General features: G+C 55.4%; 2 protein-coding genes across 5 annotated transcripts; one reads left to right on the top strand and one right to left on the bottom strand.

Annotated features, from left to right (window-relative positions):
* Window positions 1–516: 516 nt before the first annotated feature.
* Window positions 517–4,280, bottom strand: CCDC71 (coiled-coil domain containing 71). Of its 3 annotated transcripts, XM_073010193.1 has the most exons (3): window positions 4,160–4,256; window positions 1,177–3,814; window positions 517–1,134 (listed from the first exon to the last, which is right to left on the bottom strand). In XM_073010193.1, exons 2-3 carry the CDS (start codon window positions 2,089–2,091, stop codon window positions 667–669), a joined length of 1,383 nt encoding a protein of 460 aa, XP_072866294.1. In that variant the 5' UTR covers window positions 2,092–3,814; window positions 4,160–4,256; the 3' UTR covers window positions 517–666. The 3 variants fall into 3 exon arrangements, with proteins under 3 accessions (XP_072866294.1, XP_037859859.1, XP_072866293.1); XM_038003931.2 differs by having other exon boundaries at window positions 517–2,143; window positions 4,160–4,280; XM_073010192.1 differs by having other exon boundaries at window positions 517–3,814.
* A 4,000-nt stretch (window positions 4,281–8,280) lies between these two features.
* KLHDC8B (kelch domain containing 8B) lies at window positions 8,281–15,032 on the top strand. 2 transcript variants are annotated; one of them, XM_007984205.3, is made up of 6 exons: window positions 8,291–10,217; window positions 11,172–11,681; window positions 12,787–12,951; window positions 13,290–13,514; window positions 13,610–13,711; window positions 14,153–15,032. In XM_007984205.3, the coding sequence occupies exons 2-6, from the start codon at window positions 11,306–11,308 to the stop codon at window positions 14,347–14,349; spliced, it is 1,065 nt and encodes a 354-aa protein (XP_007982396.1). In that variant the 5' UTR covers window positions 8,291–10,217; window positions 11,172–11,305; the 3' UTR covers window positions 14,350–15,032. The 2 variants fall into 2 exon arrangements, with proteins under 2 accessions (XP_037859860.1, XP_007982396.1); XM_038003932.2 differs by having other exon boundaries at window positions 8,281–10,217; window positions 11,172–11,711; window positions 13,610–14,263.
* Window positions 15,033–16,173: the final 1,141 nt, after the last annotated feature.

Here is a 16,173-nt window from a genome sequence, read left to right as displayed (position 1 = left end):
AGCCCCAAGATTTTAGCCAGGCTGTCTGTTTGGTCCCTAGGGAGAAGTACCACAAAGGCTCCATTCCAGGACCTAAAAACCTATTAGCTGCAAGGTTCCCCATGGAACCTACTGTCCTACACGGGGCCTGTCTGGATCACAAACCAGAGCAGCCTCAAAAGGAAGTGTCTTATTTCATAGTGGCTCTGCTCCTGTCTTCAGGGGATGCCTCTCAGACACCCACAGAAGCCAATTTCCCCTCATGTCTCCAAAGGGGCCCAGGAGCTGCCTCCTCCCACAACCCCCAGAAATAGGCATACCTATTTCTGGGACCTTTTTCCCTATACCTTCAAGCTGGCCTGCCAGCAGCCACACATACAAAAAAGACCATGGAGGGTGGGCAGGGAGACTGGAAGGTGGAAAGGTATAAAACGTGATAGATGGAACAGTAGACATACAACTTGGATAGCAAGTCACAGTGCATTGCGCCATGAAAACACCCCTCCCACCCACCCACCCCACCCTAACCCACCCCCTCCAGTTTCTGAAAGGAGGCTGGTGGTCACAAGGGCCCTAGAGAGGTACCCGGAGTCCTCAGGATTGTGGAGTCCACGGGCATAGCACACTGTACCACTGGCCACACAGACAGCTGGGCTCAGTTTCCCCAAACATTGCCGTGTGAAGGAATCAGACTGCTGAATGTGGCAGCAATGGCTGGAGCCGTATCTCAGGTGACAGGTTCACGCGGAGAATCCGCTGAGCCCGCTGCCGCACCTCATCATCGGAGGACCGCCTATCTACCTTTATGGCACGGAACTTGAGCAGCTTTGCTGTTCCAGGCCCTAGCCATGCCTTAGGAGATTGGGGCCCAAGCCGTGTTCTCTTCTTGGGAGGAAGATCTTTTGCCTCCTCAGCCCTTTTCCTCTTCTGCCCAACAGTCTCAGGGCGGTATTTCTGGCCCTTCCTTGTAGTTCTGGTCTTAGCAGACCCCTTTGGCCTGCCCCTGCCCCTGGGCTGGGTCCAAGCCACCTTGGCCTTGGCCCGTACTGCCTTGGCTTTAGTCTTGGCCTTGGCCCGTGCTGCCATGACTTTGGCCTTGGCCTTGACCCGTGCTGCCTTGGCTTTGGCCTTGGCCTTGACCCGGGCTGCCTTGGCCTTGGCCCGGGCCGCTGTGGCCTTGGCCCGGGCCTTAGCAGCCTTGGCCTGTGTTCGAGCCACCCTGGCTTGGGAACGAGCAGCTTTGGCCAGTGTTCGAGCTACCTTGGCCTGGGCTGCTTTGGTGCCCAGGGCAGAGCCCCCTTTCATTCGCTGGACACTGTGGGACCCAGTGGCTCTGTTGGTTTTGCTCTGGTGCCCAGAGCCTCGTCGGGGTCCAGCCCCAGGGCCTTTGCGAGTCAGACACTTGGAGCCCTTGCTTGTGGTTTTTCTGGGAGCTTTGGGCCGGGGGTTCCCTGGACCCTTCCCTGAACTTTTCCGCAGTTTCAGAGGAGAGTCTGCAAGTGAGAGATGCAGTGACTGTGCCTTGTGCTTGGCACCCAAGCAGGGCATTGTAGTCTTGAGTGGAACCAGGGCCTCAAGGACAACAGAGAGCCGCATGGCAGGGTAGACACCTGGATAAAGGTGGGTGGGGAAGCCCACTGCTGCGCCCCGGGCATGGCTGGCACTTGATTGCTTCAGAGAGCTCAGCAGCAGGTTGGTGGTAGCATGCTTGGCAAGGGCTGGTGTGGACGCTTTAGCCAGCTTACCAGATAGTGGCATGGGAAGCAGTGTGGCCCGACCTGCGGGCAACCGCATGGCAGTTCGGGGACCACTGGCTGGAGGTGATGTGGCAGTTGGGTTAGGGGCACGAGCTTGCAGTTTCGTCTGGCTTGGGGGATTAGCTGTGCATGAACTATAGCCATAGACATCACCACTGCGCAGGATAGTAGGTTGGAAGCCATCATCTCGCAGGCCCTGCAGGAAGGCCACAAGCTGGGCCTCTGTGGCACTGAGATCCTGGCTCATGGGGTTAAAGACAAGCAGCGCCTCTTCCAGGGCCTTCTTCCCAGCCGTGGAGATGCGCGACCAGGAGTGCACAGCTTTTTCCTCCACATGCTGAACCACCACACTCATGGCATTAGGCACTGCAGATCTGCCTGGGTATCCACAAACCAGCGCTTGGCACCTCCAAGACAAGAGGAAAAGAGTCAATAAGAATGGCACTAAGACAAGGGGCCAGAACACATAGACAGGTCAATCAGTGCCCCAATCTCCATGACACTGAGGAATCTGGCCAGAGTGAGACACTTCCTGGTGTAAAACACTGGTCTCCTGACCCTCTACCATGCTGGGGTGGGAGGAGAGGGTAAGGGTCAGGGAGCTTCTTCAAGATACACACTCAGAAACACCTCAGAGCCATCCAACCTGCTGCCGGGTCCCTGAAAAGATTTGAGCCTGGTACATTTTAATTCAACTCTGTATTTTCCGAGGCCAGAAACCTAGAATTACTCAGCTCTGGGAATCCAGGCAATATCCCTGTCCTCAAGGAACCCAGGCTAGAAGGCAAGAAAAATACACCATTAAGATTCTTGGGAGTGAATGCTGGCACTCAGCTCAGTTTGCCAATGGGTCAGGAAAGGATTCCTGAGAGAGTTAACACCTAGCTAGGATATGATGAATGAAAAAGGATCAGATGGAAATGGAGCAAAAAGGGGAATAGCTAAAGCAATGGCTCCAAAGTGAGAAAGAGTTAAGGCATACTTGGTATGGGATCTGGGATCTAGGTGAAAAAACAGGCGAGCATAGAGCAACAAAGAACCTTGAATGTTAGCCAAAGGGCCCAGACTTACACCCACTGCCCATGCCCATCTGTTTCTCCAGCTGCTGCTGTTCATGTGTGGAGCTGGACTGGGGTGGGGGAATCTCCCTGCCCACCAGAAGTTCTGTTTTCAGTCTCCAGACAGGGTACTCAGCAACCCATTTTCTAGCTCCAGAGGCATGGAGACCAAATCCAGGGAAAGAGTCGGATTTTTCTTCAACAGAAACTAGAAAGCTGACGAGTAGCAGGTGCCAATGATATCTCCCTAGGCAACCAGGCAGACCGGGGACCAGGCAGCCAGACCAAGAACCCAAGGTTTAAGGACAATGGGAGCCAAAGGCTGCAAGTAGGATGGTGAGTCAAGGGGACATTCGCGGTATGAACTCTCCTACCTAAGACTTGGAGGGCCACAGACCTCAGTACAGCCCAGATGGAGGTGACTGAGAACATCCAACTAGTTCCAGACTTCTTTAAGAAGCTGTGGCCATCAATCATAACTAACATCTAATACCCAACCTAACACTGAGGGCTCCCAGAAGCAGGAGGCAGCTCCCCAGCTGCACCAGAGCATTAAAAGATCAGCCAGGATCAGGCAGGTCCCTCGGGCCATGAGGCCCTTCTGTGTAGTTTCTTCCCACCGCTCTAATGCAGCAAATGAAGTCTTCAGAATACCCTGGAGGAAATGCCCTGGGGCTCTTTGTTTGGAAACATTCTTGGATCCTCAGGTGTCTTGGGCACTTCCCCACCCCAGAGACCGTTCTCCAAGCACAATCCTTGCACATGACTTTAGTTCTTTATTAATATTTTTTGAGGGGATGTAGTTCCCAGAGCTGTGAACTGTAGAAGAGAGAAGGACCTATTTCCCATCCTCACACAAGCCCCGACGCAAATATTTGGGGTGACCTGGGGGATCTTCCACGCAGGTTAGGCTGGGCTCTTGAGAGGGGTTTTCTGGGCTTTCGAGAAGCTTCGGAAACAGAGGCTGCTGCCCGGCTCCCGACTTCCCTTCACACGTGCCCCCGGGGGAGGCAGGAGAAGCTGACGGAAGATAGGGGGTGAGAGAGTGAGACAGGCGCCATACAGGCGGAACGGGGGAGGGGGCAGATCGGGGCCCTCAGGCTGGGAGTGCGCGTCCTTAGGGCCCAAGCCGTGAGGTGGGGGTCACTGAGGCAGCGAAATGTACAGGGTGAACGATGCTAGCCCGACCGGGACCGCGCAGCCCCAGGGTGGGGTCGCTGGGCGCGGGGTGGGGGTGGGGGGGGGGGGTCTCGGCCAGGCCGGCGGAGGACGCGGGTCCGGGAAGAGTCGGCCGCTTGCCCGTCCGCCCTGCCGCCTCGCGGGCTACCCCTCCGCGGCGCGGCTAGGCCCGCGGCTCCAACCTACCGGCGCCGCCGCGGGGACCCAAGACGCGCCTCTGCGCCGCCTCCGCTGCTCCAACATGGCCGCCCGCTGCGCGCCGGAAGTGTACTGCGCTTCCGCTTCCGGGACCCAGCCCGCCCTAATGACCCTTGACCCCCGAGACCCCATTTCCCCCCAAAGTCTGGGGGCGGAGCAGATTGGGTACCAAGGAGGACTGCCTGGAGGTGGTGGCCGCGGTGACCGCTCCAAACCCGTTCGGCCCTGTGCAGAAAGCTGAAGAACAGAGGTGCCCTCTGACGTGGCCCCAGGCAAGGACTCACTACAGCCCAGCTAAGACTGGATTAGGGGTCATCTGACACCTTTTCTGAGGGGAGCTGGTGGTGCATTAACATCTGGGAGGGGCTCCTGGCAAGGTTCGGGCCATGTTCCACCCTCTGATCTTCCTTTAGCCACTGACAATGCCCACTTCAGTCCCAGACACCTGACCAGAGGGTGAAAGAGGAGTGCCTCCTGATAGGGAGTCTCAGGTGATCTCCTTTGTTTTGCAGTAAGGGTATCTCCTCCAAGGACAGCAGGCCTTCCTCTCTTCCTGAGAATAGGGCCCATGGCACATGGCATGAAAGGCTGGTGTGCACGTGGTCACAAGTGGTGCATGCAAGCCCAAATGCATACTGAGTCTGGGAGCTCCAGTATACCACTGTGGGCCTGAGTATACTTGCTCAGGCAGGTCAGGGCAGGTATAGTCATTGGCCCAGCCTCAGCCCCTCAATGGAAGGAAGTCCTGCCTCCAGTCTTAACACTGCTCAGAACCCCTTTCCTTTTGCCTAGGAGTCTGGGACCTCAGTCTTTTTACCCGTGCTCTTGGGCTAGTACAGGGGTGGTGGTTATAGGATACAGGTCAAAATCAACCCTAGGGGTCTGTGACTTCAATGAGAGGTCAGAGTGGTCTCCACAGCTCTGACTGAAGGTCCCATTAATCACAGGTTCCCAAGTCCAGGTTGGGAGCCATCCTGGGAGCCCTGGTTTCATGGATGAGGTAGTGGGAGCATTTGAACTAGGGTCAGAGCCTGAGCCAGAAGGCAGAAATATTGCCACAACTCTTGGACCTTGACCCTTGCAGTGGTGCCTTATTTGGTAGTTAGGGTCAGGTGGAAGCCTATTGGCAATCACAGGAGGGTGGTGGTATGCTTCATTTAGGGACTGGGTACTAGCCCTTTTTCCTGCCCATGTGACCCCAGGATCCTCTAGTTGCTCTGTATTTTCCCTGCTTATACAGAGGGGTCCAGGCACTCCTAAAGACAAGTGCCTAGTTCACCCAGCAGTGCCATAGGCCTCATCTGGTGCCTCTTAGCTTCCCAGAGCCTCAGCACTGATGGTGAGGTCCTCGGTGCCTTTAAGTGTAGCCAAGGTATCTAGCAGGAACTGCAAAATCTCCTGTTCCTCTGGGGTCAGTGCTTCTAGCCTTTTTTTTGCTGGTGGAAAGAAAGGAAGAGAAGGGTCCCAAGGGCCAGGGTCTCATGGGGTGCAGTCAGGAAGCCCCATCTTGGCGCCCCCAGTCCCCAGCTGTGGGTGAGTCCAGTCTCTGGCCCTGTCCATGGTTGAGGATTGACTGTTCACTCTCTCAGGACCAATTCAACCAGTTGCCTTGTACAGCTTCTCCAAAGCCAGCAGTGTTGGCCTCCTGTGTGCAGGTGGGCCATGGCTGTGCAAACAGAAACCCCTTCCATAGAGAGTGAGAGCCCATCCTCCAGGGATGACACCAGTGCAAGTATATCCAGACCTCTCTCTGGTGATGTTCAACTCAGAAGTTAGGGCAAATGGAGAACGAGGAAGGGTAGGTCCAATCCTCTGGCTCTGCTGTGTCCATTCCAGACATGAGAACTGGGGAAATGATAGAGATTAGGGGTAAGGATCATGGGGTACCTAGCTCCCTTTGGGGGTGGTAGGGCCTAACTTTTTGCCTCCTGGTGCCCAGTATGCCCTAGATGGAACTCTTTGGGAGCACTCGTCAGAGTGCAGTCTGACTTGACCTGGACTCTAGTGGATGCTGAGCCTACAGGCACAACTGGGATCAGATGGGATGAGATGAGAGAGAACACAGGGTGATCCCAGGACCCAGTCCTTGCTTTCCATTTGGCATCTTATATGGTTCTTTTTTTTCTTCTTCCTTTTTTTTTTCTTTTTGAGACAGAGTCTCTTTTGTTGCCCAGGCTGGAGTGCAGTGGCACAATCTCAGCTCATTGCAACCTCTGCCTCCCGGTTTCAAGCAATTCTCCTACCTCAGCCTCCAGAGTAGCTGGGACTACAGGTGCCTGCCACCGTGCCTGCCTAATTTTTGTATTTTATTTTTATTTTTATTTTTATTTTTTTTGAGACAGAGTCTCACTCTGTCGCCCAGGTTGGAATGCAGTGGCGTGATCTCGGCTCACTGCAAGCTCCGCCTCCCGGGTTCACGCCATTCTCCTGCCTCAGCCTCCTGAGTAGCTGGGACTACAGGCGCCTGCCACCGTGCCCGGCTAATTTTTTGTATTTTTAGTAGAGACGGGGTTTCACCGTGGTCTCGATCTCCTGACCCTGTGATCTGCCCGCCTCGGCCTCCCAAAGTGCTGGGATTACAGGCGTGAGCCACCGTGCCCAGCCTAATTTTTGTATTTTTAGTAGAGGTGGGGTTTCACCATGTTGGCCAAGCTGGTCTCAAGCTCCTGACCTCAAATGATCCCAAATGATCCACTCACTTTGGCCTCCCAAAGTGTTGGGATTACAGGCGTGAGCCACTGCACCTGGCCAATTTTTTGTATTTTTAGTAGAGCCAGGGTTTCACCACGTTGGCCAAGCTGGTCTCGAACTGCTGACTTCAGGTGATCCGCCCACCTCAGTCTCCCAAAGTGCTAGTATTACACGAGTAAGCCACCTGCTCCTCCAGCCTCATATGGTTCTCAGTGGATCCTGGACCCACCTCTGTCTGAGCAGAGAGATCTGATGGAGATCTAGATGTGAATGAAGGCAGTGGCTTGGGAGGTATTGCCTCAAGAGGAAATATGTGTGCCAGGGAGAAAAGCCAGGGTTGAATCTTGAGGAGCCAATTCCTGGTGATGGAGAAGAAGCAGAGCCTGCAAAAGATTCTAGGCCGGGTGCAGTGGCTCATGCCTGTAATTCCAGCACTTTGGGAGGCCGAGGTGGGCAAATCACGAGGTCAAGAAATCGAGACCATCCTGGCTAACATGGTGAAACCCCGTTTCTACTAAAAATACAAAAAATTAGCTGGGCGTGGTGGCACGTGCCTGTAGTTCCAGCTACTCAGGAGGCTGGGACTACTCTGGAGAATCGCTTGAAACCACTGGAAGGCAGAGGTTGCAATGAGCCGAGATCGTGCTAAAAAAAAAAAAATATATATATATATATATGTATGTGTATATATATATGTGTGTGTGTGTGTATATATATATATTTTTATTTATCTGAGAGGTGGGCTGGGCACGGTGGCTCATGCCTGTAATCCCAGCACTTTGGGAGGCCAAGGCGGGCGGATCACGAGGTCAGGAGATCGAGACCATCCTGGCTAACACAGTGAAACCCCGTCTCTACTAAAAATACAAAAAAAAAAAATTAGCCAGGCGTGGTGGCGGGCGCCTGTAGGGAGGCTTATGCAGGAGAATGGCATGAACCTGGGAGGAGGAGCTTGCAGCGAGCCAAGATAGCACCACTACACTCCAGCCTGGGCGACAGTGAGACTGTGTCTCAAAAAACAAAAAACAAAAACAAACAAAAAGGATTCTGAGAGGCAGGACAAGCAGCAGGAGGAAGTTGAGGTCACAAGGGGCAAAACTTTGAAGATGCTAGATGCTAGCAAGATTTAGTTAAGGACCACAGGCACATATAGTTTTAGCTGTATGGTATTCCATGATGACTTTTCCAAAAACAATTTTTTTTTTTTTTTTTTTTTTTTTTTGAGACGGAGTCTGGCTGTGTCGCCCAGGCTGGAGTGCAGTGGCCGGATCTCAGCTCACTGCAAGCTCTACCTCCCGGGTTTACGCCATTCTCCTGCCTCAGCCTCCCGAGTAGCTGGGACTACAGGCGCCCGCCACCTCGTCCGGCTAGTTTTTTTTTTTTTTTTTAGTAGAGACGGGGTTTCATCATGTTAGCCAGGATGGTCTCAATCTCCTGACCTCGTGATCCGCCCGTCTCGGCCTCCCAAAGTGCTGAGATTACAGGCTTGAGCCACCGCGCCCGGCCTCCAAGAACAATTTTTGGGGAGGAGTGGCAGCACACTGAGGTGGCAAGTAACAAGAAGGTGGAGGCTGTGAGGACAGATGGCTTCAAGAGTTTGACTGGAGGGGAGGAAGGGGAGACTAGAGGGACTTGGGGTGTTGGGAGGTATCTAAAGGCAAGTGGCTTGTAAGTGCTTAATTGCTGGAAAGTAGGGGGAAGGAGCTTGGAAAGGGAACAGTAGCAAATGTGAAGGGGACTGCAGGGCAGTGTGAGCCTCTTGGAAGCCTATTGGCAATCACAAGAGGGTGGCAACAGTGCCCCCAAGTGAGGGCACTGAAGAGCAAGTCCAAGGTGAAGTGGGACAAGTAGAATTGAGGCCTTCAAGTCAGGGTCTGTGCAGTCTGTAACCAGTCTTGGCACCACCATTTCTGTGCAGGCCGACTGAATCCAACGGACAGTCCCTGAAAAGGGCGAAGGCTCTCTTCTCTGGTCATGGGGAAGGGTCTACCCATAGACTTCTGGGAAGGCCAGATGTGAGGTAGGCCAGGGAGTTAATAGGTAATGCCCCTAAACAGCTCTCAACCCATGACTAATGGAGATTTGAGAATGAGTACCTCAGCTCCCCTTGCTCTTGGGGGCAGCAATAATGTAAGGCCTATGTTCTATGCTGGCTCCCAGAATCCCCAGCAGGATTTGGTCCCAATTGCCCACAGTGGTAGCTTGCTTGATGACACTTCCTTTTTTTGGCTGCTTTCCTTGTCTCCTTGCCACTGCTGGTGTTTCTTGGCCTCACCTCCCATACTAACTATATGCGTGTATATCTTTGTCCAGGTCTGCTTTGGGGGAACTAAGATAAGCACTGTCCATGAAAGAGGGACAAGGTAGTGAGCAGACACAGACAACTGCAAGGACCTCTTCCCACAGGTACCACTGACCTGTACAAATGGGCCCCCAGCTTGAAGACTTAGCTAATACTCTGAATGCTCAGAAGATAGGCAGGGCCAAGGTCTGGGCCTGATATAGGTGGGCCCCTGTCACACCAGTTTGCTCTTGCTTGACCCCAGAGTTGGTTAGAGGCAAGCCCAGGATCCTAAACATGTATAGTAGCCCAGGTCTCTCAGGCCCTACAGGATAAGGCCAGAGTGACCCACTTGGGAGGTCCCCTGGTCTCTGACTCTTCCAGCACATCCTCTGCTCAGTATCACTCCCTCCAGGAATTCTCCCCACCCAGGTTTGTAGAAGGGTCGGTACTTTCTGTTCCTCCACCCCCGCTAGCCTCAGTGTACACTGTAAGACCTATTCCTGCTTTATGCCCAGGTAAGGGCGACCCCGCTGCCCCCACATGACAGAGGCCCAGGCCATGCCCCCAGTGGCCTCCAGGGGGCGCCGCCGGGAAGCCTGTCTTTGGGCTCCTGGGAGCTCAGCGGAGGTGGGCAGGCGCCGGCCCCCCAAGCCCTCGGGTTCGGCTGGCCTGCTCTACACAGCCTGCGCACCCAGGCTGGGTAGGGCTCAGAACTGCCCCTTGCCATACACGTGTTGTGTCGCTCGCCGCTGCCTCATTTCTACTCCTGCCCGAGGTCGGACGCTAAATTCTGTCAGGCCCAATGTCCACGTGTCCGTTTATCTGTCCGTTTGCGTGTGACCGTGGATCGGCACGCCCTGCTCCAGCTGCGGCATGTGCAGGGTTAAGGCGGGCGGAGGTTTCTCTGAGTCGCAGGGGGAGGGGGGCGAGGGGCGGACCTGGCCCAGCCCCGCCCCGCGCCGGAGCAGTGCCGGAGCCCCACCAGAGCCCGACTTCAGCCCCAGCCAGATCCAGCGTCAGCAGAGGCCGAACGGCGGACCCCTTGCCCTAGCTGCATCGGAGCACCGGCGGGTGAGTCCCGCGGGAACCGCGCTCAGGGGAAGTTTGGGGCTCGGGGTGTAGCACCCCAAGCGCGTTAGCCCAGACCCGCCCCCCACATCCTTGAACTGGAAGTTTGGGGCCAGGAGGCACTCCTGCCAGGGGTCCAGGATTGTAGCCCCCAAGAGAAAGGGGTTGCTGGAGAACTTGGGGATCTGCTGCGAGGGAACCCAGAAGTCCAGCTGCCCATTCCTGCTGGAAACGCCCTGAACTCGGACCCTGGAGTCCTGTGGTCATGAGATTCCCCCAACGGCCCCCCCATCCCACTTCTGGACACCAGGAAATCTGGCTTCTGGGGGGTTTGGAATGGGCAAACTCCTGTGGGGGACCTCCAGAGGAGAGTGTGGAACCCTGGTGTGCAGTCCTTCCCCTAGTCAGAAACACAGCCTGACTTTGGCCTTTTACTGGTGGGAATAGTTTAACCCTGTGGAATGGCCCCCAGGATGTTGTAAGGATACTCTGGAGTCTGACCCCTGACAGTAGGCGTGGGGACCCCTAGGCTGCCCAGGGCACTCTGGAAGCCAGTAAGGGGAGGATTTAGTAGGACTCCCCTCATGCAGGACCAGTGTGAGGCTTGTTGAGGGGAAAGGAAGGGTCCTGGATGGAGAGTCCTGTTCTAATCACCTTACTACCGCCCGCCTAGACCCAGATTTGACCCAGTTGCTGAGTGGTTAGGGTAGTGGGTAGGAAGCAGAATCCTTCATGCCCCAGTGGGAAAGGGGAAAAGCTCCTGGGTACCTGGGGTCTACCCTCCTTCCCACTCCAAGAGGGCCTCCACAGTGATGCACTAGCCAGAGGGGTTGGGTTCTCCCCCTGCCTTTCCCACCAGTGATTTTGGGCTAGCCCTGCCCTCAGCTATGGGCTGCTTATCTGTTTCCTGAGGGAATGGTCAGTGGCCCTGACCCCTGTTTTCCCTGTTTCCTCCAGGTGAAGGCAAGGTCCCTGGACTGGTCATATACCTCTTGTGGCCCTGGCAGAATCAAGATGAGGCCCTGTCATGCCTCCCCAGTGAGGCCTACAGTCTGAGCAGACAGCATGGTCTGCCATTGGCAGTGAACACCATGTCTGCAGGAGGTGGCCGGACCTTTGCTTGGCAGGTGTTCCCCCCCATGCCCACTTGCCGGGTCTATGGCACAGTGGCACACCAAGATGGGCACCTGCTGGTGTTGGGGGGTTGTGGCCGGGCTGGACTGCCCTTGGACACTGCTGAGACACTGGACATGGCCTCGCACACATGGCTGGCACTGGCACCCCTGCCCACTGCCCGGGCTGGAGCAGCTGCGGTAGTTCTGGGCAAGCAGGTGCTAGTGGTGGGTGGTGTGGATGAGGTCCAGAGCCCAGTAGCTGCTGTAGAGGCCTTCCTGATGGATGAGGGCCGCTGGGAGCGTCGGGCCACCCTCCCTCAAGCAGCCATGGGGGTTGCAACTGTGGAGAGAGGTGAGTGGCGTCCCAAGGCAGGCACTTCAGGTACCCTAACACCTTTTATTATTTCCTGACTTAGTCCCTTATCCTCAGAGACTGAACATGAGCTGTAATTTTTACATGGGTGCCCAGGATGTGGCCTCATCCCCTGTATCCTTTCCAGCCTAGCTTTGAGCTAGGCTTTCAGCAGCCTTCTATTAACTGCCTTTTCTGGCTAAGGTGGGAGGCAGAGCCCAAGCCAATCCCAGGATGATGGGAGACCCCAGCCATGTTCTTGCCCCACTCCTCATTTCTAAGAGATGGGGGTGGGATGGCCTAATGACTCCCAGGGTTATAAATAGTCTGGGATTGGGGAGAGGAGTAGGGCCTCCGCTCAGAGCCTGTGCTTAGACTTCCTGCCCCACCCCCAACCCTTCCCACACACCAGAGAGCCTGATATGGACAAAGGCCAAATGACCTGGGATGGTTCCCATGGAAGCCCCCAGCTGACTGGCCCATTACCCCAAGGCCCCCAGACATATCATAGCTGACTCTGAGGGTTTAACAGAGGGTGAGAGCCTACTCTAATGAAAGAGTGTCACACAGAGGTGCTGGCAGGGATCCTGGGGCAGAAGGCTTGTGGACAGTATCTTTACCCAGCAGACCCAAGCCATTCCTCTCCCAGCCCCATCTCCAACTCCAGCTGGTCCCCAATCCCCCTCCCCAGACTGAGCTCTGTGCTAAGCAGATTGATCCCCATGTTTCTCACCCCTGGCTTAAGCCATCCCCCCATGTTTCTCCCCGAGGGGAGTCCCCACCTTCTGGCCTCCAGGTCTGACCACCAGCCCAGGCCAGCCCTGCTAGGATGCCAGACTCTGTTGCCATAGCATCTCCAGGGAGACAGAGTCGGATTATAATTAGATCAGCTGCCTCCTGCTCTTTACTCAGAGGGGCCCTGGCCAGAGTAGGAATCCCAGCTCTCCCAGCCCCCACTGCAGGCAGGTAGTAGAGTGTCTGTTCCTGGCGAGGGATGCCATAAACACATGGGTCTCCAGCCACCCCCAGGCCTTACCAGGGCAGCTGTCAGGGTGGGGTACCCTGGCAGGCTGGGGTACAATCTGAACTACTCTTTTCTATGCAGATGGTATGGTGTATGCTCTGGGGGGAATGGGCCCTGACACGGCCCCCCAGGCCCAGGTATGTGTGTATGAGCCCCGTCGGGACTGCTGGCTTTCGCTACCCTCCATGCCCACACCCTGCTATGGGGCCTCCACCTTCCTGCATGGGAACAAGATCTATGTCCTGGGTAAGGGCCTGGGGGATGTGGGAAAGGGGCTCAGAGTTTAGAAATCCTCATCCTCATAGGTTGGCTGGGATAGGGATCGGGCTCAGTCCAGGATGGCAGAACAAAATAAGCTTTGTTGGGGTGATCCATGCCTGCTCTGAGGCTCTGACCCCTGGTGGTCTTGCTGTGGTTGGAAAACCAAACCCCAGTATCTGAGGGATTGTAGGGTGGATGATTCATGTGCAAGTGTGCACACAGCAGGATGTGGGAGGCTGAGGCAGGCAGATCAGCAACCTAGTGAGTAAGGAGCACACCAAGACTCCCGGGCTCCTTCCCAGGTACCCCAATTCCATTGACAGGGGGCCGCCAGGGCAAGCTCCCAGTGACTGCTTTTGAAGCCTTTGATCTGGAGGCCCGTACATGGACCCGGCATCCAAGCCTACCCAGCCGTCGGGCCTTTGCTGGCTGCGCCATGGCTGAAGGCAGCGTCTTTAGCCTGGGTGGCCTGCAGCAGCCTGGGCCCCACAACTTCTACTCTCGCCCACACTTTGTCAACACTGTGGAGATGTTTGACCTGGAGCATGGTGAGCAGTGGCTGTCCTGGGCTGTCCTGCCACTCTCTGTGGGATGGAGGGGCATAGTGCATACGTCACTAGATCTGACCTCCCCTCTCCTGCAGGGTCCTGGACCAAACTGCCCCGCAGCCTGCGCATGAGGGATAAGAGGGCAGACTTTGTGGTTGGGTCCCTTGGGGGCCACATTGTGGCCATTGGGGGCCTTGGTAAGTCTCTATGGGGCTGGGGAGAGGAGGGAGTCCCAAGACAGGCAAGAGTAGCCCCCAGCATGTGTGCCACCTTCTGCCCATCTCCAGGCACTCCAGGGGTCAGGGCTTTGTGAGCTCTTTTCCCTATCTGTGAAGCAGGCAGGATGTGGTCTCCCTGGCCCAGCACTCAGGGTGTTCCTCAGCGACTGGGGGCTCTGTCAAGCACCAGCAAGGGTCTACGAGACAGCAGCAGGAGAAATGACCACTGTATGCACAGTCAAGAGGACATACAGAAACATAAATGAATGAACAAATGATGAACACAGGCAATGAAGAGCAAGGCACTGATAGCTCATCCTGGGGTGATACCTACTGGGCTATTCTCTGGGCTCAGGGAGCAAAAGGGCCTGGAGTCCCTACAGCCTGTGCCTCTCACAGCCTTCTCTCTCCTTCTTGCAGGAAACCAGCCATGTCCTTTGGGCTCTGTGGAGAGCTTTAGCCTTGCAAGGAGGCGCTGGGAGGCATTGCCAGCCATGCCCACTGCCCGCTGCTCCTGCTCTAGTCTGCAGGCTGGGCCCCGGCTGTTTGTTATTGGGGGTGTGGCCCAGGGCCCCAGTCAAGCCGTGGAGGCACTATGTCTGCGTGATGGGGTCTGAAGGCCTGGTGGGAGCTGTCCACTGGAGCAGCTCATTGCCAGAGGCAGCTATTTCTATGGCTCCTTTTGCTGCTGAGGACACTCACTGTGGCTCTGTGGGATGAGAGAGGCACAGGGGTGAGCACTTGAGACACTGCCTTGGGGCCTTGGGTTAGGGGAGCCTTTGCCTTTAGTGCAGGACACACATATGCTTACACCTACCTTTATCACCATTCTTTCATGAATCATGCCTAGCTCCATCCTTGCCCTGGGACCTACGAGGCCTTCCATCCAACTGGGAAATGGGGAGAAGGAAAGCTGGCCTCATGTTCTTCAGGGTCAGTTCCTATCTAGAGTTGACCAGGCCCACCCCAGTTGCCATTCCTGAAAAATCCCAGATGCCAGGCTGCCTTTAGGGTCCCTGTAGACCCAGGAGAGTTGAGAGGGTGGGGGACACAGAGAATAGAGAGGATGTGGGACCTGCCAGAGGGCCAGAGTGCAGGAGTTCAAGCAGAGGAATGCTGGCTTTGGGCCCTCTACACTGCTGGTTGTATGACCTTGGACAAGTCACTTCACCTCTCTGTGCCTCAGCATCCTCATCTATAAATGGGGATCTCTGAAACCTTCCTACCCTACCTACCTCACAGGGCTGTTGTGAGGACCCAGGGAGTTTGGATGTGGAAGTAAAAGTGCTGCTAAAACCTAGTGTGTGGACCCTGGTGTGAACTCCCTTGTTGCTTCCACTGCCCCTGCCTTCCTTTGGGGGTCTCAATGCTCCTAGGGATGAGGGTCCAGAAGGAGCCTCTTGGATCTGGTCAGTGTTACCAAAGTGATTTGGTATTTCTGTTCCATCTAAGCCTGAGCTTATTCTTTGGCAACATGTGATGACAGCACCTCCTTACTGTCATGGGGATTAGAGAGCACTAGGACAGTAAGGAAGGGCTGTCACATGTCACCAAAGGATGGCGGGATAGGATGACCAGAGAAGTGCTCAGAAAACAACAACAAAATACCACAGGGTTAGGAAGACCTCCAGATCCAAGTTACAGAGTGTCTCCTTAGGGTCTCTGCTCACCCCCACAGGGAGGGGTGGTTCAGTGGGTTTTGTGGCCTAGGGCAGTCTCCTCCTGCCTCAGCTGTGGGGCAGCCATCTCTTGGACAGGACTGTGTGGCCATCCAACAAACCCCTCAAAGGCAGCTGCCTCCTGAGAAAGCTGCTAACTCTTCCTTCTTCCAGCCTTTGTTGCCTGCTAGTACAGTTCTCTGGGGTCTGCTTTCCCCATAGCTACACTGAATGCTTGGCCTGCTTCCCCAGTGATGCCTTTCATTCTAGGGTAAAGCACCTAGAAAGTCAGCAGCCCACAGGATATTTGCACATTGTCTGGCAAGCTGGCAGAGGAGACCAACACAGAGACATCTCTGTTTGGGGGAATAGGCTGTTTCCCAGAAGAAAGGTTGTGGGGAAGATAGTCACTCTGCTGCCTTCATAAGGAGCCCTCCCTCAGTGTCACCCCCTCCACCCTACCACCTGCTCTGTCCTGACTTCAACTTAGGCTGGGGACTGCCCTCTAATCTTCCTCTCTACAGCTGGGTTTGCTGCAAGAACAGAGTAGTACTTGGGACCCTGGAACCCACCTGCTGTGGCTATGACAACCCTCCTGGACTCTTAGCCTCCCCTTTCTCACTTAGTGGCAGGGATCCCAGAGCAGCACCTCCCATGCCCAGCACACAGACACCATGGGCACAAGTGCCATGGAAGACAGGCACAGGACCCGGCAGCCCATTACTATCTTTCAGCCTCTTGGGCTGCATCCCATTGTGGGCTGCAAGCACAGAGAGGCTGCTG

The sequence above is a fragment of the Chlorocebus sabaeus genome, chromosome 22 (assembly GCF_047675955.1).
Source record: "Chlorocebus sabaeus isolate Y175 chromosome 22, mChlSab1.0.hap1, whole genome shotgun sequence".
Lineage (NCBI taxonomy): Eukaryota > Metazoa > Chordata > Mammalia > Primates > Cercopithecidae > Chlorocebus > Chlorocebus sabaeus.
Note: the sequence above shows the minus strand (reverse complement) of the source record. Positions and strands in the feature narration are given on the sequence as shown.